The 20,564-nt window shown below is 51.7% G+C and overlaps 6 protein-coding genes across 6 annotated transcripts; 4 read left to right on the top strand and 2 right to left on the bottom strand.

Moving 5' to 3' along the window:
• Nucleotides 1-2,457: 2,457 nt before the first annotated feature.
• PODANS_7_6780 (uncharacterized protein) lies at nt 2,458-4,907 on the top strand (the record flags this gene model as incomplete). The annotated part of the gene is made up of 4 exons (XM_001908000.1): nt 2,458-2,533; nt 2,666-3,358; nt 3,430-4,008; nt 4,120-4,907. The coding sequence occupies 4 exons, from the start codon at nt 2,458-2,460 to the stop codon at nt 4,905-4,907; spliced, it is 2,136 nt and encodes a 711-aa protein (XP_001908035.1).
• A 2,661-nt stretch (nt 4,908-7,568) lies between these two features.
• On the bottom strand, nt 7,569-9,290 carry PODANS_7_6790 (uncharacterized protein; the record flags this gene model as incomplete). The annotated part of the gene is made up of 2 exons (XM_001908001.1): nt 7,569-8,731; nt 8,789-9,290. 2 exons carry the CDS (start codon nt 9,288-9,290, stop codon nt 7,569-7,571), a joined length of 1,665 nt encoding a protein of 554 aa, XP_001908036.1.
• A 1,131-nt stretch (nt 9,291-10,421) lies between these two features.
• On the top strand, nt 10,422-11,363 carry PODANS_7_6800 (uncharacterized protein; the record flags this gene model as incomplete). Its single annotated transcript, XM_001908002.1, has 1 exon — nt 10,422-11,363. One exon carries the CDS (start codon nt 10,422-10,424, stop codon nt 11,361-11,363), a length of 942 nt encoding a protein of 313 aa, XP_001908037.1.
• A 362-nt stretch (nt 11,364-11,725) lies between these two features.
• Nucleotides 11,726-12,945, bottom strand: PODANS_7_6810 (uncharacterized protein; the record flags this gene model as incomplete). The annotated part of the gene is made up of 4 exons (XM_001908003.1): nt 11,726-11,947; nt 12,005-12,155; nt 12,214-12,287; nt 12,733-12,945. The coding sequence occupies 4 exons, from the start codon at nt 12,943-12,945 to the stop codon at nt 11,726-11,728; spliced, it is 660 nt and encodes a 219-aa protein (XP_001908038.1).
• Nucleotides 12,946-13,624: 679 nt separating this feature from the next.
• On the top strand, nt 13,625-15,292 carry PODANS_7_6820 (uncharacterized protein; the record flags this gene model as incomplete). The annotated part of the gene is made up of 1 exon (XM_001908004.1): nt 13,625-15,292. One exon carries the CDS (start codon nt 13,625-13,627, stop codon nt 15,290-15,292), a length of 1,668 nt encoding a protein of 555 aa, XP_001908039.1.
• A 2,049-nt stretch (nt 15,293-17,341) lies between these two features.
• On the top strand, nt 17,342-19,012 carry PODANS_7_6830 (uncharacterized protein; the record flags this gene model as incomplete). The annotated part of the gene is made up of 3 exons (XM_001908005.1): nt 17,342-17,612; nt 17,672-17,833; nt 17,895-19,012. 3 exons carry the CDS (start codon nt 17,342-17,344, stop codon nt 19,010-19,012), a joined length of 1,551 nt encoding a protein of 516 aa, XP_001908040.1.
• Nucleotides 19,013-20,564: the final 1,552 nt, after the last annotated feature.

Here is a 20,564-nt window from a genome sequence, read left to right on the forward strand (position 1 = left end):
TTCATTGGCGAAAGGGCGTGAGGGCTGCGGCGCGGCTAAAAACAAGCAGGATGAACATGATTATGGAGGCACCAAGTATTCCACTCGAGATCGCGATGCAAGGGGGTGCTTCAAGTGAGCATTGAAGAAAGAAACAAGTCATCAGGAAGACCTAGAGCAAAGGCTGAGAAGAGAAAATATCCCCCCCCCCCCCCCCTTCCCCCCAAAAATAATTACTCATCGACTTGCGCAAGTATAAAACCAGCCAGGGCATCGAAGGGCTTGGCCTATTCGAGAAGGTAAAGAGGTTAGTGCGCCTCAGACTTGCATTCAAGAACCCACGCTTTGGACACCCCGCGGCTACTCGTCTCAATGCCACCAAGGACAGCCCGTCCCTTTTGGATCGAGACCGACGCCAGGCACGGCTTGTGGTCGAGTTGGGAAGGTAGAGCATTCTGCATTGAAATTGTATCGATATTGAACAATGGGGAGAATGGGCATCAGAGATGATGTACAACCGCTATCATAGCTGTTTGGTGATGCTGACGTGCTCTCCGAGTCCTTCTTCTCCATAATCCGGGGACTATATGATGCGATACCATGACGATCACTCCGTGTTGGTTTGATCGTTCTTGCACCTAGCTTCAAGGCGCGGGGTGGCAGTGGTGCGCATCGGTGGCCCAGAATGCTCATATGACCCAAGAGGACGGGTCTTCCCGAGTAATAATGGGTAGTGATGACGGGATGGATGTCTTTGTTGAGACACAAGAAGCACAAGAAACACGAGAAGACACCAAAAAGAGACACAAAGACAAAGAAGGGCCCGTGATGATGATTAATACAGTAATGACAGGCTTATCGGCCTTAGCGTGTTCTACAGCCCTTCTCGAAGGCAGCCAGAAGCTTGGATGGTTTGTCGAGAGCCAACCCGCCCCCCGGCTATCCCTGAGATTGCACCTTTCCCGCCTTTGCAGCTGCGCTTCCGTGCGCTTCATCTGGGCGGGCGCTGTGAATGGCTGGACCGGGGTGCCGACCGCGAGGAGGGGGCGCTTCTCCACACCTTCTAGTAACCCTGCTCGAAAACCCCCCCCCTTCCATTTCCAGGTTACTCATTCCACCATCTTTCCTCCACTGCCCGCTAAAACACCTGGTCTCGCGCCAGTTGCCAGACGCCAGACGCCGGCGTTCCCCAACTCAATCAAGTCACCTTCTGGAATAAAACCACGGTCTGTGAAATCCGGTACCTACTGATCGTGGCTCCCATCGTAGTGCCCGGTCCGCCTTCTCCATGGTTCCCTTCTGATCTTGCCCCAGTCGTGGTGCTCCCCGGGGGTGGACGAACGAGAGGGACTGCCATACCTTATCCGTATATTATTTCACGGGCACCTACCCCTGTTCCATTCATCTTTTGTTCCCTCACCTACAGCGTCCCCGAAATCCTTCAGAGACACACACAGCTTGCAATCGCGCCCCATAGGCACCGCGCACCATCTGTGGTTTGTGAACAGGTGCCGTGCGTTGCGTTGCCTCGAGCCGAAAGACTCGAGCCTTCTTTCTTGCTTCGTTTCTGTCTCCCTCTCTTCTCCCGTCTACTACCTACCACCACCCTCGCTCACCACACACACACACACACACACATACACACGCACGAACCCGTCCAACACAGCACACAGCGCACGCCCATCCCACCCGCAACGGGCGCACACAGTGGACGACAGAGACACACAAGACACCCGTCCAGGTATGACCGAGTATTGTTCGCTCCATCCCTTCCATTGTTTCCTTTGCTCTTCCTGGTCGACTCTTCCCAATCCCGTTGCTTCCCCCCCTCCTGTCCCCACCCGCCTGCTCCTAGCTCGAACCCACACAAGCTCGCACACACACACACACACACACACACATCGTCTTGATCCACGCGCGACCCCAGGCCGTTCTCCGGCACTCAGTCGCTCGCTCGAATTGATGACCCCAACCTGGCAGCTCTTTTCTTCTGTTGGTCCGCGCCCGCAGTCCCTCCACCACCATCCTATCGCACAGCTCTCTGTACCGAGCCTCGTCTTATCTGATTGAACTTGTCGCGCGGCATGTCTAACTTGCAGCAGTCCGTTGAACACCCCCATCACCCTACGGCGGATTCATTCTGAGCTGGATTGGAAACCGAATTGGATTTCACGACGCCTGTCGACATCGAACCTCCGGTCACTAGACCCTGGCGATCACCCTCTTGGTAGCAGCAGCATCCAGGACCCGACACTATTCCACGACGTATGCGTGACTGGTCCTCGTCAGTTCTTGGATCGCATCTCTGCGCCCTTTCGCCGTCCTAGTCGCGGCCAGGCCTGGTGAATCCGATCAAGTCTGCGGGTACAGAAATCGTGAACAAGACCTCTGTTTTGTTGTCGCCAACCCAATCTCCCGCGGTGGAAAGGTTCAGCCACGTCTGGCTGGAAAGGGCTTCAAGGGAGCATGGAAAACCCAATGGAGAGTGCGAAATGCAATGTGATATACGTTCACCGCGCTGTTTCTGAGGACCGACATGTCCAATCAAGTCATGGTTTATCTGGCAGCGGAGTGTCTGGCTCGCTCGAGGACAATGTCCGTCTCATTTCGAGCGCTTTCGAGAGCGGTAGGCAAACAACTCCAATGATCGTGAGCAGCTGTGAGCTTTGCTAATACTCGAGCTTAGTTTTTCTGTGTGGCACAGGGGAAGCTTGCCTTGGCCACTTGCGGATGCTTGACTCGGAGCCGTCGACCAAAACCAAACCAACAATCATTTTCCTAGACACCCCCGCTCAGGAGCCAATACCAGGCAATAAGTGGTGGGAATTTCCCACCGAACCGGATCTCTATGGGTTTGACTTGCTGCAATGGATAGACGGAGACTCACGCGCCAAGAGGATGTCTAACCTTGTCACAGTGGTTCCTGTGGTCACTCGGCAAGACAGCTCGCTGGCTATCGATCCCGAAGTTCTCAGGTCGTTGCGAATTCAACTTGTCTCCCGTGGGGCTACCGATGCTGTGTTGAGCCCACTCAGCTCCAGTTGTCTTGACGACATCAGGGTACATGTTGAACGGGTGTGCCGAAATCGAAATGCATTCAGCCCACATGGAAGAAACAACAACAACAACCTAGTCGGCGAGACCATGATATCAACCCTCCTGCCCGACCTCTGTACTTCATTTCAAGGAATCGACGTCCCCCTCAACTGGGAGGAAACTCGCATTGATGCCGAAAAAAAGGCCCTGCTTTCGCACGCTATCGGCCAATTTCAATTTGACGCTCCGCAATTCGAACGCGAAGAACTGAAGGTGGCGGCGTCACTCATATTCGAGCATGCCTTTTCAGCGCCTGAGCTGGCCCCGTGGCGGTTAGAGAGAGGTAGGCACTGCTGCTCGTCGTCTGTCCTTCTGTTTTGTTTATGCTCTGTTATGCTGACCTCTCTTTCGCAGGACAACTGCAAGCCTTTATTGACGCTTGCTGTGCCGCGTATAAGAGTGATGTGGAATATCACAACTTTTGCCACGTGGTCGACGTTTTGCAACACATTTTCCACACTCTTGTTCGCATAGGAGCATTGCCTCCTTATCCACCTACCTCTAGCACCACTCCCAGGCCTACCTCAGACTCTGAGTTCGCGCAGTGCATCGAGCCCCACATAGCACTCACACTCCTCGTCACCGCCATTGGTCATGATGTTGGGCATCCAGGAGTCAACAACGGCTTCCTGGTGAAGACCAACGACCCGCTCGCCCGATTGTACAGTGATCGGTCCGTTTTGGAATCCTATCATTGTGCCGCCTTCACGGATATCCTACGCAAGTACTGGCCCAAATTCTACAAATGCGCCACCATGAAGAAGCTTGTGATCGACTCCATCTTGGCCACCGATATGGGTGTGCACGACAACTATATGGTGCAACTGAGGGGTGTTTTGGACAGGATCCGCAAGGCTCGCGAAGGACAAGAGGACATGGCTCGAAATCACTCGCCTTTCCACATGGATATGGAGCCGAAGCAGACGCTGATCTGTGCGCTTTTGATCAAGTGCGCCGACATCAGCAACGTTGTAAGTGGTCGCCACTCATGTGAACAAAAACACTAGTCTTACCAGCTGATATAGGCTCGAGGGTACGACACAGCCGTGACATGGATGCATACCCTGTCCAGGGAAACGGCCCAGCAACGACAAAAAGAGAGAGAGAGAAACGTGCCGACGTCCGTTCACTCGCTGCCTGGCAATGACCAGCTGACTCTTGCTTCGAACCAACTGTTGTTTATGAATAAGTTCGCAGCTCCCCTGTTCGTGGGCGTGGCGGAACTCATTCCGGAGTTGAGTTTCTGCGTCGAGGCAATCAAGGAGAACAAACTGAAGTTCGAGGCCATCTTGAAAGACGGGGATGAGCATGAGAGCTCGCCCTCTCAGACGGATTTCCCCAATGCTCAAAGGCCAAACTCATCACAAAATTCCATGCAGCCCGCAGCCAGCCGGCCCAATCCCCCCGAAATCAACGGCATCAACACAAGCTTTGACGCGGTGGACGACGATTCGCACTCTCACTGTGCCCACAGGCAGCGATGCAGCGAGACGACCGAGCTGAGCTCAGCACCAGACAGTGCCGGTACAGGGAAGATGCCCCTATCACCCAGCACGCAGGGAACGAGCATTGTGAGCATCAATTCGTCGGTTGACCCTCCCGTCAGTTGTGCAGTGACAAGCAGCACTCCGGATTCCTTCAGGAACCAGGGGAAAGGGGCTTTCCAGCACCAAGCCTCGCCTAACAGTGGATACCTGAATGGAAACACTAATCTTGGTGGATCTGACACACAATTGGGCTTGGCTCCGGGCGGACAGTTAAAGAAGAAAACCAGCTTTATCCAGAGGTTCGGGGATATGTGGAAGAGGTCTCCTAAAAGTTCGAGCCCATAGCTCCGCCACGCATTTGGTCGGATGAGTTGAGGAGCAGTCCCCACTGCGACTTCACCTACCCGACAGAACTCGAACCTCCTTCGCACGCAAGCAAGTGCAGGAGCATACATTCGCATACCGCATCACCCATTTCCAATGCTTGCCGAGACCTACTCAGTCTTCGGGTCCGCGGCATTGTGTAGTCGCCATTTCCATCAGCCGCGCCGACGACGACGACGAAGAAGAAGAAGAATGTGTACGAGTTAGTTAACACTGTAGGGGAGCTCAAGGAGTCTTGTTCTGCATGTTACTTTGGGGAAATGCATTTGTATTGTATAATAAGGGTTCAGGGACAAGGCTCGGGGACGCAAACCTTTCTTCATTCTATTTTAGCTCTTCTTTTTTTCTTTTCTCGATTTGGTCTTTTTTCAACCTTCTTTTTGGGCATGATTGATGGACCCTCCCCTTTTCTTGTCCGGTCATCGGATAAGATACCTTTTTGTTTTCTTTGAAAGATTAGGATGCCGGAAAGGCATCCGGGATTACGGATTCTTGAAGTGGGTGTTTTGATAAAAAGGGGGCGGGTCAGGGAAGGGGGGTTTGTAGATGGATGGGGTGGGTTGGAAGGGCTTAAAGGCATGGAAATCCGGGGGGGGGTGGCCCTATAAGACATGAATTAATCATTCATAGCACTGATTGGTTGCCACATTCTTGTTGTTTTGCTCTCTTGTTTTCGTGATGGCTTTTTTTGTTGTCTTTACGCGTACGACAGTTTGTGTGTTTTGGTGTCTGCTCGTTTGGACTTGACATTGTTTTGCTTCCCCTGTTTTGTTTGTTACATTTGTCCTTATACACACTCCCTAGACCACATGTATTACTGCCGTTCGATAGTAGAAGTTATTTTCTTTTCATTTTGTTTCCTTGGCTCAATCCCCATCTCGACATACTCATGGTTACAGAGCCGGAGAGTATCAGAGGAGGAAGCAGCACACAGAGAAGACCGCCACGACGACTCGGTAGAGAGACGACACACGACGACACACGGTCAATACGACACAGACACACAGACATACACTCACACACTCACGGAAGAAACGCAGCACACGACGATGGTTCCACTCTCAGGGCGAGGACACCACACGATGGCGAGCATACGAAGAGTGATAACCTGACTCACGACTGTCAAGACCACAATATGTGGTCAAGACACTCCCACGAGCGAAGAAAGATATAGCCGAAAGGCTGTGCCATGGTCGAGGGAGGATTCCACGAAGACGACCCAGAAGGCAGAAGAACAACACGACGGATCTCGGCAACACACTTGACCCAAAGGACGCGACCTCGGGACTACAAACTGCAACAACAGCAATTTCGATATCTTACAACCACATTTGAGGGGAACCACCCACCAAGACAACCACACAAACACACCCACACACGACGACAACAATATAAAACCACACATAACAGCAGAAACCTCGACTACAAAGGGGAGACGGTACCAGCCTCGAAAAAGGTGCCTCCCAAACGGCTTCTTCCTGGCCTCTCTGTTTCATGGCAAGGTTTAACACTGAGCAGTCTACATCTCGGTCAACAGGACCAGGAGTTAACACCAATAACATGGACGAGTTTCGACACCGATATACAAAGGGCTGTGGCGCATTCATCATCATCATCATCATCATCATCATCACCATCATCATTACATCTCACTTCAAGAGTCCCTTTTTTTTCTTTTTACTTTTTTTGCGCACTGGAATCACGGTCAACATTGGAGTTGTGCTCTTACATTACTCCCAAGTCTTTCTCTTTTACATGATGCTTCAAGATCTTCCTGTTCGTGTTCTTTATGGGATCTCCTTGTTTAATAACACTCATATGTGTTTGAGTGGATTTCTTCATCTTTCAGACATTAGTTATTACCTCCCATCATGGCCGAGGAATCATCAGAGCCCCAAAAGAAAACAAGAAAACTGCCGAAAAAGGAAAAAGAAAAGAAGAAAAAAGGGGGGAAAAGAAAGAGAAAGAGAAAAAAAAAAAAAACCGGAAAACCACACCCGCTGCATTATTCTTTTTCCTACAGTCATGTTCGGTTCATAGGGATAGAATTGGGGAGTTAATAATAGAACATGTCCACTTCAACCGTCTTCATCCCCTCATCGTGATCCTCCATTCCAAACCAAGACATCCTATACTTTCCACCACCCTTCCAAAAAAAAAAATTCCCAAACGGCCGGAACCGTCAAACCTTCCCACAAACCCGAGACATGTGGAAATCGCCATGCTCCCATCAAAAATGCCACCAGCGTCACACAGCGTTCTCCAATTGTCTCAGGTACACAAAAACGGCTTTTCGGGCTGGAAGCGTGTGACAACATCACGGAGCTATCAAAATAGACACAACACCATACGAGGCAATAGAAATTCAGCTGGTAGTCAATGTACGACCTATCATTTATCATTTACTACTATTGCTTGGTCCAAAAGAAACAAGGAAAAGAGAAAAAGCACAGTGTGTACAACACAAACCCAATGAATTACTCCCTGAAATGCGCCGTGTGTTACTGTCCAAGATAAAAAGCTCGACAAAAAGCTCCCAACCCCCAAACAATCAATCTAGCCTGCTAACAATGCTAGGAATGCGCTGTTGTTTGTGCTGCCTTGTGTATGTGTACCCCCCACTTATTTCGCGAACCACTCACCGCCCAACCACCGGTTCAGGAAGTCAAGAGAGTTCTCGGGCTGGTCCATGGGAACCATGTGGCCGGCCTGGTACACCTGCATGAAGGTGAAGTTGCCAGAGGCCTTGACCTTGCCGTACTCCTTCTCGGCGCCAGCAAGCTTCAAGTCCTTGATAGAGGCCTTGTTGAAGTTCTTCTTGCCGGGCCACTCAAGAGCCTCAGTCCAGGCCTGGTTACCGAGCCAGTTGCAGATGTAGTCGGCATCACCGGCATAGATGAGAACCGGGATCTCCTTGAGGATGTTGGGGACGAGGCGATGGAATGGCTGCATCCAGTCGCCTTGGAACAAGAAGTTGCGGTTGATGTCAAAGTTGCAGCTTTCGTAGCCAGAGACCTCAACTCCAAGAGCATCCATGACATCTTGCTGGTTGAGATAGTCGCTGATCCAGCCAAGAGCGCTATAGCAGAGGTTGCTGCTATCCTCACACTTGCCACGGATGTCATAAACGTTCTGGCCGGTCCGCTGGTAGGGGCCAATGAGCGCATTGTTGCAGTAAATAGAAGCAGGAACGCAACTCCAGACACTACCAGAGTCGTAGCAGTTCTGGATGAGGGACTGGCAGCGGGGAAGAGCATTGTCCATGCTGCGGCACTCAGACTCGTCAAGAACGGCGGGGTAACCACCCTTGCCGCAAGCCATAGGGCGGTAGTGCTCGTACTGAGTAAGACCGTCGGTCAAACCATTCCCGATAAGGATCGACTTGAGGTTGATGTTGCGGTTCTTGTGGGACAGGATCTCAGAGGCAAAGACGGGAATGTAGTGACCAGCATAGGACTCGCCAGCAATGTGGAAGTCTTGCTTGGCGTACTCGGGGAACTGGTGGAAGAAGAGGGACAGGAGAGCGTAGACATCCTTGCCAGCAGCAATGGTGTTGCTCACGGAGTTGCCAGAGTACGAGTAACCGACGTTGACGGGCTGGTCAAGGAAGATGACGCTGGCATTGTTGTTCCAGCTGAACTCGTTGTTCACAACCTTGAGCTTCTTGTCGATCGATGAAGGACCGAGCTCGAGGAACAAGCCAGTGAGGGAAGAGCAGCCTGGACCGCCGTTGAGCCAGAGGACCACGGGGTCGTTCTTGGGATCGTTGCGGGACTCGAAGAACCCTAATCATAGACATTAGCTTGATGCGATTAAGCAGAATTAGGGGTGACAGAACGTACAGTAAAACAAGTGCTTGTCATTGGCCTCGTCATCCAAGTAACCGCTGTACTGCTTTACCTTGTCGACGCCAAGCTTGGATGGGTCAACAGCCTTGACACGGAGGTTGAAATCGGCAAGCTTGCCATCCACCTGGCGGTGGTCTTCACCGCTCTCGCCCTGAACCCAGAGCTTCTGGACATCGGCGCCCTTGACGACGTGGTCCCAGTCGTGACGGCGACGGGCGGGCTTGGGCTTGGTGAACCAGTTGGAGTGGTTGAAGGCACTTTCTGGCACGAGGAGCTTGATCTCGTCCCAGAGGGCCTTGACCTCGGCGGTCATGCCATGGAAGGCCTCCTCAATGTTGGCGATGGGCTTGCCAGCAGCGTCAACGAACTGTTCGGCGAGCGGCTTCATGCCAGCCTGGGCCCGTTCGTAGCCGCTCGAGAGAACATGCTGTGTTTGCTGCTGGAACGAAGCCGCCGAGGCGACTCCGAGGAGCACTGTCGAAGCAGCGACCCTCATTGTAGATATGTATGGTGATGAAGAGTCAATTTAGAGATGGTGATGGATGGAGGAAGGAGGAGAGGAAGAGGAATAAGCTTGGGGGAGGATAGCTAATAACTGAAACAGCAATGAGCTGTTCCCGGAGGTCGGGGAAACAGGCAGATCTGGGTTGCGCCACTGGTACCTTGCAGGTTGGGGTCACGAGAACGTTTGGCGGTCTACAGAAAATGCGGTAAACTATGCCCAAGTGAGCGCGCGAGGCTGCATTTTCTGTGCGAACCCTGCAGACAAGGGCGCAGCTCCAATCAACTTGGCGGTTATCGTCCCCCGAGCCGATAAGCTTCGTCATTGCCAGGAGCCCCATGGCAACCAGTTGCTTTACTGTGCCTCAGCTGGCCACCCAGCCCCGCGAGATTCAGCAGGCGATTTCTGCTGTCAATGAATTGAGCCCATCGAAATGAGATTAAAGCTCCTATCTTAAGTTCATCTCAACTACCTGTCTATCCGTCCTCACCGTACGAAAGGCGCGACCGATGCTGTAGGGGTCGAGAGTAAGGCAAGTGGGGATGGCATTACGTCGGTCCAAGCCCAGCAAAGCGGTGCCAGCGCGCGCTGCAGTGACCCACCGTCTTGACTCACTATCAGTGATTGTTAGTGCGCAACCCGGTGTGACTATCGCAGTTCCGGCGCATCCCAAGATGCTGGCTTTTGCTGAGCTGTCGTCGGAGCTTGGTATTCGTTGCGAAGAAATTCTCGTTCAGACATTGAGAACCATTCCAGGAAGGGACAGCGCGCCTTCAAGCTTCAAGGGGGATCATCAACGACGTGACCGATCTCATGTGTCGCGCTAGCAATCGACAAGGCCTAGAGTCAGCCAAGAACTTGGCTCACCCAGATCTGCTCCGCCAGTGACCAAGATTGGCGGGGTAGGATTTTGATAGAAACCAAATTTGAAGCAAAATCTCCCTGTCCCACCTTGATCACAAAGTTGATGATTATCAAGCAACCCTCTTCCAGCCTCACAAAAGACACAGTCACACTGTACAAATGAAACCCTTGTTCTAATCGCAGCAACATCCGCATCCCCTTCTCACCAACCAAACCACCACATCTACTACCCAAGCCCTCGACCGAGGCCAAACCACCACAATGGTCATCCAACAACCTTCCAACCAAATCAAGTTAACAAACGTCTCCCTCGTCCGTCTCAAAAAAGGCAAAAAGCGCTTCGAAATCGCCTGCTACAAAAACAAAGTCCTCGAGTGGCGCTCCGGCATCGAAACAGACCTCGACAACGTCCTCCAAATCCCAAACGTCTTCCTCAACGTCTCCAAAGGCCAAACCGCCCCCTCGGCCGAGCTCGCCAAAGCCTTTGGCAAGGACGTCTCCGTCGACGACATCATCCTCGAGATTCTCAAAAAGGGCGAGATGCAAGTCGGAGAAAAAGAACGCTCCGCCCAGCTGGAGCGCGTGCACAATGAGGTGATGGGCATGGTGGCCAGCAAGCTGGTTGACCCGAGGACGAAGAGGGTGTACACCACGAGTATCATCGAAAAGGCGCTCGATCAGCTCAGTTCGCAGGCGCACCAGCAGAGTAATAACGACAAGGATAAGAAGGAGGACGGGAACAGTGCCAGTGGGACGCCCGCGACGGGGGAGGTAGGGGAGTCGAAACCGCAGGCGCCGAAGCCGATTTGGAAGGGCGTGAGCGCTACCAAGAGCGCAAAGTCGCAGGCGTTGGAGGCGATGAAGGCTCTTGTTGCGCACCAGCCGATACCTATCGCGAGAGCGCGCATGCGGGTGCGTGTTACTTGCCCGACGAATGTCCTGAAGCAGTCAGTCAAGGCTCCCAAAGCGGCTGCTGGAAAGGAGGACGAGGATGGGGAGAAGAAGGCACCAGGCACGGTCAAGGATAAGATTCTCAGTTTATTCGAGCAGGTCGAGAATCAGGACGTCATGGGTTCCGAGTGGGAAGCTGTTGGTTTCGTTGAACCAGGCATCTTCAAGGATCTTTCAGACTTCATCGAGAACGAGACCAAGGGGAGAGGCAACGTCGAGGTGCTGGATAGGGCGGTCACACACGAGGACTAAAAGAGAAAAAAACTTGTTGAAGATGCCCAAACAAATATCTTGATACCCCTTCTAGCATGCCTTGGACTAGTTACTGTTGATAGGAATAAAAAGTTCTTTTGATTTTGTATCACACAAGTCGCCATACGAAAGTACAAGTCACTAGAAATGGTCATGTACTTTTTTCATATCTGCGCCTGTATTGTCATGCTGTGTATCATGGTGGTTCCCTTTAGCAATCCGGCGACCTCCACGGAGAGTAGAGACGTCGCAAAGGAAAAAAAAATCAACCCGAGCCCCATGACCATCCTTTGCCTGAGATAACACCACCGAAAAGCCAAGCACAGCAGTGCCAAACAAAACCGCACGCTTCCCGCAAATGCTTAACCACCCTTCTTCTTGGAGACACCGACGGTCCGGCCGCGGCGACCAGTCGTCTTGGTGTGCTGGCCACGGACACGGAGGCCCCAGTAGTGACGGAGACCACGGTGGGCACGGATCTTCTTCAAGCGCTCGAGATCATCACGGAGCTTGGAGTCGACACCGTTGGCGAGGATCTGGGAGTCCTTGCCATCGACAATGTCGCGCTGTCTGTTGAGGAACCACTATTCATGTTGTTAGCTTGCTATTCGGTGGCGGGAGGGCACCGAGGGATGACATACGGCGGGGATCTTGTAGGCGGTGGGATTCTGGATGATGGTGACCAGACGCTCGAGCTCTTCGGAGGTGAGCTCACCGGCGCGCTTCTTCAGGTCGACATCGGCCTTCTTGCACACCAAGTTGGAGTAGCGGCGACCGACACCCTTGATCTTGCTGGACTGGGGGTTAGCCAATGTCCAAGCGGTTTGCGACTGGTGCGGTTCGAACTCACGTCAAGGAGTAAACGACTTTCTGCTTGCCGTCAACGTTGGTGTTGAGCAGACGCAGAATGTGGTTGAAATTGCTCTGTGAGACGAGTTAGCCCGGCCCCTCGACACTCAATATGATGCCCGCCGTCTGCTCAGTTTGCCATGCTGCCATCTCTCATTTTGTGATATTGCCAAACTCTCGATGTTGGCCAAACACGTCCAATAACTCAAATAGTCACATCGCGGGCATCTGGGGCCTAGATAGAGTCCCAAAGCTCTGGGCTTATCCGGCAGATCCGCTGAGTCGGTGCAATGTGTCGACTGTGTTTCCGGCCGCCATCAAGGTCGAAATTGATGGGTTTTGAGGCAACGATGTTGGATTTGATCGATTTCGAGGTGGGAAGATTGCGATCGTCGATGATATCGTCAAGGACGAGTTCTGCTTCGAAGTTTTCGATCGGGGAGGCGGCGGCGACCACAACACAGGCATTTCGCAGACGGCAAACTCAACAGCTGATGGCGATAGAGATAGACAGACGTACCTTCTCACCCGAGACCAAACTCATGATGGGCAACTGTTGTCGAGGCTTCGCTCGTGTTGTCCAGAATTTGGTTGCTGTCGAGGTTTCGTAAAAAGGGTCGTTAGCGAATTTGTGAGCCGATGGGTTTTCGAATTTGTGTGTGGTCACGTGTGGGGGGCAGAAATTCACTTGCCCAGGCACGGACCAGCTAAGGTGAACAATGTGGGGCTGCATTTTGCCTGTTCGACGTTCAGGGTTAGGGTTACCTCACTTGGCATCAGCCCTGTGAGAGCGAACTTCTGGGCTCCCTCCGCGCCACTTTCCCCAGACATTGCTCAGGAAGCATGACCAGTCTCATTGTCAGTTGGCAAGCTCCTTCATTGTCATGCCTCTGCCTCGGTGATGGTTTCAACCAACAGCTGAGCCAATCGAGAAACGACTCTTCAAGAAGCGTCCCGCAGTCAGCAAGATAATTAATTAGAGAGCCGGCATCTCAGATCGAACCCTTTCATACCTGCAAACTAAAATAGCTAGAAACTGGAGTTTGCCCCTGAGAACTCGACATGACGCAGTCCCTGCAACCAATGGCAATCCGAAACTGCACGCGCGGTGGTTGCTCGCTTGGTGGCTGAGCCGAAGACCGACGGTGACGTTTGCCTGGGCGGGCCAGTCCAACATCGCGGGGTCAACTTGGGTCGGCATCTTGTTGCTTGCTTCAGCTGCCAATAACTTAGCCCCGTGTCCGTTTCCATTCTGCTGCGCCTGACTCACGGGACGTCAGCAGCAGTAGCCAAGCATTCCTTTTTCTGTACATCATCTGCAAAGAAAAGTAAACTCTTGCTCATTTCCTTCCAACTCCAAGCTTGTCTCCAAAGTTCTTCAACGTTGCCCCTCGCGCACCCAGAACTTCAAGATGCTCGACGAAAACCTTCCAACCTTTCGGTTCAAGCCGTCGTCAGACGACCCACTCTCAACCATACTTTACTTCACTCAGAACGGCTCCGAGCCATCTCCCGAGTATTTATTGCGAAAACCAGACCCCGCGCTGCCAGCTTCTCGCAACAAGTATGGCGTTGGGCTTTGCGATCCTTATAACCACAATGTTGTATACGGCGAGGTGACGGTCGAACCGGAATGGACACTGCCTACCCTCTCCGCGGCCGAGATCCGCGCCCAAGCACAGTCTGGCGCTCCTCCTGCGCCAGCGACAGCGATTATTCCAGACAGCTTCTCTATCCAACTCTATGATCCAGATCAGACTATCGCAGTGAAGCTGATGGCAGGCAGCTGGAACAAGAGTGATACCTGGGAGTTTGAGATTCCAGTTCAGACATTTAAGACCCCCACGACGAGCGAGCTCGACCGTGAGCAGCAGAACACCTCTCCAGCAGCTGCTGATCTGATCCCGCGGATCATGTTCCGTTGGAAAAAGGAGGGCAAACTCAGCAAGGATATGACATGTTACATGTCAGGCAAGAACACGGCAGGCAAGAAGAGCAAGGAGCCCGATATCACAGTCGCCATGTACAAGGGATCAAGAGAAAGCGCCATGACGCTCTACCAGCCAAACCTTCACCGAGTAGAGGTTGAAGACCGCAAGGGACTAGAGCTGGTCCTCCTCCTCGGCGCAGAAGTCATCAAGGATCTCTACCTCAACCCCAAGCCAGGGCTGTTCAACGTCTCGGCCACCAGCCCCGGGCCCCTCCCCAACCCGCAGAAGAGGAAGAACTCCCGTCCTAATCTGGTGGCAGCAGCAGCAGTTGTTCCACCCCCGGCAGCAACCCCCCCAGCCGCCATGTCAGGAGCCTTGAACAACACTCCTCCCCCGGTCAAGAGCAACACAATGCCTACTACCTCCTCCAAACCTGGCGCAGCTCCCCCAACAACAACAGCAAACAACATCCCACCCCCGCCCCCCGGCGGCCCACCAAACAAACAAGCCGTAGGCTTCACCTCCACCCCTACAGCCTCCATTGAAGCAGAAACCCGCCGCCTGCAAGAACTCGTCGAGCGCGAACAACGCGAGCAAGAGAAGGCCGAACGCGCAGAGCAGAAGCGCATCAAAAAGATGCTCGAAGAGGAGGAAAAGGCCCAGCGCAAGCGAGAAGCGGAAATCGCCAAAGAAACGGAGCGTCTGCGCAAGAAGTACGGGGTTGAGGGCCAGGACCTCCCATCGGATCGGCCTTCTTTGCCTCCTAGGCCGGCGTCATCGGTGAATAACTCGCCTTCTATCCCGCAGCAGCAACAGTTTTTCCCTGCCCCCCCGCCGCCACAGCAGCAGCAGCCGCAGTGGTTAGGTGCTCCGGCGCCGGCGCTGCCGCCACGACCGGTGAGTGCGGGGCCGGGGTCGGGCGCGAATCAACAGCAAGGGGGCCAGGGGCCGTTTCATTGCAATAAGCTGAATGTGCTTTGGAAGGGGGCGGGGCAGCAGTTGGAGCATGTGAGGAGTCAGGTTGAGAGTAGGATGAGTCCGGAGTTGCAGGCGAAGTTGAGCCAGACGCTGCCGCATAGGCCGAAGAAGGAGGAGGAGGGGGGTGGGGGACGGAGGAGGGTGCAGAGGAAGAGGAGTTCTGGGTTTTAGGGGGGTTAGGAGGGATTATGAGGGTGGTGTAGGACATGGATGGGGCATACTAGAAGTGATCAAGCATGATGGGAATTTGGGAATGGGTTTTGGGAGGAATTCTGATATGGGTTTGGTATAATGAGTTTGGGGAGGATAGCTGTTTTCTTTTTTTTTTTTGGCAACGAGATATCATGAACCTGTTAGCGAAGAGTTTGAATGGAATTATTTTTGAAACACGACAGAAATCTTTCTATATATCGAGTAACTATTCGGGTGGATCTTACCCCTACTCAGGCTCCCTGGCCCAGGGGGGGAACTTATCGGTTGAAGAAACCCAAGCAACAAGCAAGCATGTGTTCCTTGTTTGAGTGGACTAAAATACGACGATAACCGCCCATGACGAACGTAGCATTTGTGCCAACCGCTTGGCGGTTTGTTTGAGACGGCTGTTCAAAAAGCTTGATGATGATATGATCCCTATCACTGAGATAGGGGAGTTCATCTCTACCATGAGTGTTTCCTTTTCTTGTTTGTGAACTATCATCTGAACTTTTTTTTGTGTCAAGTTTATGTGTGAGGTGATGTCCACATATAGATTTGACAGATCAATGCATAATCAAGTAATTGAGTTTGCAAGGTGTATATTTCTAGAAGAACGAGAAGGATTCATTTTGTTGATCCGAGGATTTTGGTGACCAGGCATGGTGGACGGGAGGAAGAGATACCGGGCCGTTTGGCTGGGTCGAGTTAAGGGAAAAAAAAAAAAGGTGAAACGCGGGGTTTGGGATATGGGTGGTTATATATGGACAGGGGATTGATGGGGATGTGTTGGACGTTCTGGACGATGGGGGCAGGCTTTGGTGAAACTTGGTGGGCGGGTACTGAAGCTTTCTTTTTTGTGGAAAAGGGAGGTAGGGAAGGGGGGGAACGGGGGTGTTGAAGATGGGTGATGATTATGTGGTGGCCTGGTGACTTGCGCAGCCTATGAAAGAGTGTAATAAGTGTACCAGGCGTACTTGTGATGAGCTGAGATAAATATTAGATGGCAACGTTAGACGAGGAGGAAGAATGTGAGTTGACTGCGGACTTGTGCTGCTGTTCAATATATTTTTGGTGGGGGAGAAGCAATTATGGCAAGGCTGTGAGAGCCCTATGAATGTGCTGCTGCCACAAACTTGTATGGTGATACGCCATTTGGACTCTGGTGGCCAGGCACAAGGTGTTCAAGTGCCGCTGCTGAGATGAGATTCAGAGTGCTCAGAATATTCAGACGAAAACAACCAAAAAAAATAACTGGAATTGGTGTTTGTGATCAGCAGTCGTGGAGGTCAAGGTTGAGGTCAAAGGTCGAGGATCAGTTCAAAACAGATGCAACGGTGGACTAGGAAACCCCCCGTCTCCCCCGTTAAGAAGAAGCGGGTCGAGGGGCCGGGGCCAAGCAACCGACTTGCAAATTTGGCGCTAAGACCATTTCGGGTGCCACCACCACTTCCAAGCGGCCAAAGCGAGCGGCTACGACAGCAGCAACCTGAATCCGCAATCAACCTCCGCCCGCATCACGACCGCCTGTTTTTCCTCCAGGTCGCCCGTCAACAGCGACAAGACACTTCCGAAGTCGTCGCTGCCACCATCGCGACCCCCCGATCCGCCGACCGAAGAGCAAAGAGCCCGTCTCCCGAGGCCGACCGCACCGCCCGTTGAGGCTTAAGGAGGGGCTGCCGTTGTACCTGAATTGTTGGAACGGCTTTCCAGCTAGTTGGATTTTCCCAATTTTGGCGCCGTTGGACGCCATCGCCGCCGAAATCGGTTGCTTTGCTGAAAGTGATTATTCTGTATATCGTCTCCGTTCCTCTACACATATCAGCTTTCTGGGACCCGCGAGAAGATCCTGAACCGTCGCACCCCTTATCGTCGCCCCCCACGCCGAGGACCCTCTGCCCTCGACGCTGGCCACCACCTCGTCTCCTGGTAGCTTTACCAGTTCTCCCTTTAAGGGCGCCAGAAAACCGACAATCCGGCCCTCGTTGCAGCTTTGGGCTGTGAGGGCCTCACAGAACTACTTCAGTCATGAATTTCGATTCAGGTACCGCCTACGCCGAGTCGGACGCCGACGACGAGTACGAGAGAGATATCCATGGAAGCTCGCCCATGGCCACCGATGTCGAGACCTCTCCTATCGATTCTGACCCACCTTCAACCGAACACACACCGACAACCTATGGCTATCGCTCAAGCGCCGACAGGCTCCCAGAGACCATCATTTCGGAATGGACTGCCGAAGAGTGTGCCGATTTTATTGCGTCAATAGGCGTTCAACAATATGCAGATATATTTCTAGGTACGCTTGCGCCGGCTGGGTCTCACGAAGGAATGTCACCGCTAATATTCTTTGACAAGAAAACGAGATTGTGGGCGAGGCTCTGGTGGCTCTTCAGCATGACGATCTCAAATCCATGGGAATCAACAGCGTGGGCCACCGCCTGACAATATTGAAATCCGTGTATGATGTCAAAAAAGCCCAGGATGTACCTATCGAGAGCGATCATTACATGCCGCCCAGTATGTGGTAACCCCCTGTTCCAGGAGGATGTGCTTGGTGACTAACACGAGGAAAACGCAGCTGCGGAAACCGAAGCCCAGGCAGCAAACGCGACGTTGAAGGACATTCAACATCTTGTCCAGCAACTGCGTGTTCGAGACGAGCGGATCTCCATGTTTGAACAGGACTTGCGTCGACTGACGGACGATTTCAGGAGGCTGCGCGAGGATATGCTCCCCGCGTTGAGGTTGGCCAAGGATTACCAACAGCCTTTACCACACGATCCGTCATATGGAGATACCCTATCGCCGCCTGCACCAACGCCGTCATCAGCCAACCAATACAATAGTAGCCTGTCGAGGAAATACTCAACTAAGGTGATTAAGCTCGGGACGACACCAAAAGCAACATCACCAACTCATCTTCAAACCACACACAACCCTTCCCTAGTCGAGCAGACCCTCGACCCCTCGGGAGCGGCAGACAGAGCAGTCATGTCGTCGTCCCACCTCGCAGCTATGAACGGCGTAGGCAGCTCCGTCTCCCCGGGATATCCATCACCAAACATGCCCTCCCCCACCTCGCCACCAACCACCGGTCTAGCAGGCAATACCTTGTCCTCACGAGCCTACCGCTCTGATCAACCACCCCAGCAGCAACAGCAACAACCACAGCAGCCGCCCTCGTCAACCAGAACAACCTTTTCCGAAAACGACCACTACGGCAACCAAACCAAAACAACGGCCGTCCCCGCGCCGAGAAGGATGCAAACCCCGGCGCCGGAAACACCAGGGTCGAGTAACTCGGTCGAAATATTCAAGTCTTTTAGGGTGAGCATGGATGACCCGTGTTACAAGGTGCTGCCGGCGGCGTTGAAGAAGTACCAGATCAACGCGCCCTGGGACCAGTATGCGCTGTACATTGTGTATGGGGACCAGGAGAGGTGTCTGGGACTGGATGAGAAGCCGTTGATTCTGTTCAAGCAGCTGGACAAGGAGGGGAAGAAGCCGATGTTTATGCTCAGGAAGACAAACAATGCGCAGGCTGGGGGGGCGGTTGGGGGGGATGGTGGGGGGATGGGAGGGGGAGGGGATGGGGGGCAGCAGCAGCAGCAGCCGGGGAGTGCGGGGTTGGGGTCTGGGGGGAGAGGAGGGGGGATGGGGATGATGGGGTATGATCCGCCGGGGGGGATTATTTGAGGGAGTCTTTGGGGAGACGTTTCTGAGGTTTGTTTGGATAATGTGGAGCAAGCGAGGGCGTAGGGAGCGGGGTGGGATGATGAGATGTTGGATTTGAATATGAGGTGATATTTATGTGTGTTTCGGATTGTTGGATTTGAGTAGGAAAAGGGGAGGGACACAAGACCTGTGTGATATTTGTTTTTTTTTTACAGCAAAATAGTTGGAAAGATGGGTGGAAATGTGGTTGGGGGGGAGTGTTGACATAAAGTTTTGAAGCATCTTGATTTTTTTCTTGTTTCTATACCTTGGGAGGTTTTTGTTTGGAAAGTATCACTTTTGGGAAGTGAGCGATGTGATGTGGGTTCGGTAAGTAGGATGCTGGATGGATTGTTTCCAAAAAGGAACATGTATGGGGTTTTGAGTGGTCGCCTGAGAAGAAGGACGGAGTGGGGGGGAGGCTTTCTATTCATATATATATATATATATATAAATATTGAAAACACAGGAATTTCACACTTATGTCAAAGGGTTGTTAACTACCCTGATACTGCTCACTCTCGTGGTATATATATATAGTGGCTGCCGTACACGGCACAGCGTTCCGGATAGAATGATGACGAGATACTGCATGTGAAATCAAGCATGGCCTTCATGGATAACAGGACACATCTGGGTTAGGTATAGTGATGCGCCTCTTGATTATGCTGATACGCCTGACCAGTATCTTTCGACACGTCTCAACTATCTTCAAAGGTCTACGCTCCTGTCAAACACACAGAGTAGCAAAAAACACGGTTTCATATTGCCCCATGAATCATCTCTCCCATAACTGTCCCAATATCACTGCTACCAACCCATCCACCACACCCAAAACCCCCCAAACCCATCAAACCCGCCCCAAAAACACCCCCCTTATTCCCTCCTATTCTCTCTCCCCGCCCTCTCCTTACTCCTTCCCCTCTCCAACTTGTTCTTAAACTCCCCAAACAACCCCCTCACCATAAAAAACCCAACCTAACTATCCACAATCTTATAAACTATCTTAAACATAACTCTTCATATAAAATATACTCACTCTCATCAAAACTCTCATTCTAAAACCAACACTACTCTAATATAATTTTCTAACCTCATCCATTATACCATTATATCATATAAAAACATATTTATCAATACTATATAATCTTACTCAACCACAATTTAATCCTACTTCAAACCAAACATTATTTACTATATCCTATACAAAAAAAAATACTTTATATATATAACATTTCCTAATCTTCTTCCTCACCTACTCATATTATTTTTCCTCTTTTTAAATCAATACTACAATAAAAATAAAAACAATAAAATAAAATAAACCTACAAATAAAAACTAAAAATAAAAAATCTCTTACTAATATCTTTTTATCCTTATCCTAAATCATTTCTCTCTACATAAAAAAAAAAATATAAAACTTATCCTAACACATCAAAAAAACATAAAAAATCTCTATAAAAAAAATTAAAAAAATATTAACTTTAAATTAAAATAAATAATCTAAAAAAATCTATAAAAAAAAAAAAAAAA

Source organism: Podospora anserina, chromosome 7, assembly GCF_000226545.1.
Source record: "Podospora anserina S mat+ genomic DNA chromosome 7, supercontig 1".
Lineage (NCBI taxonomy): Eukaryota > Fungi > Ascomycota > Sordariomycetes > Sordariales > Podosporaceae > Podospora > Podospora anserina.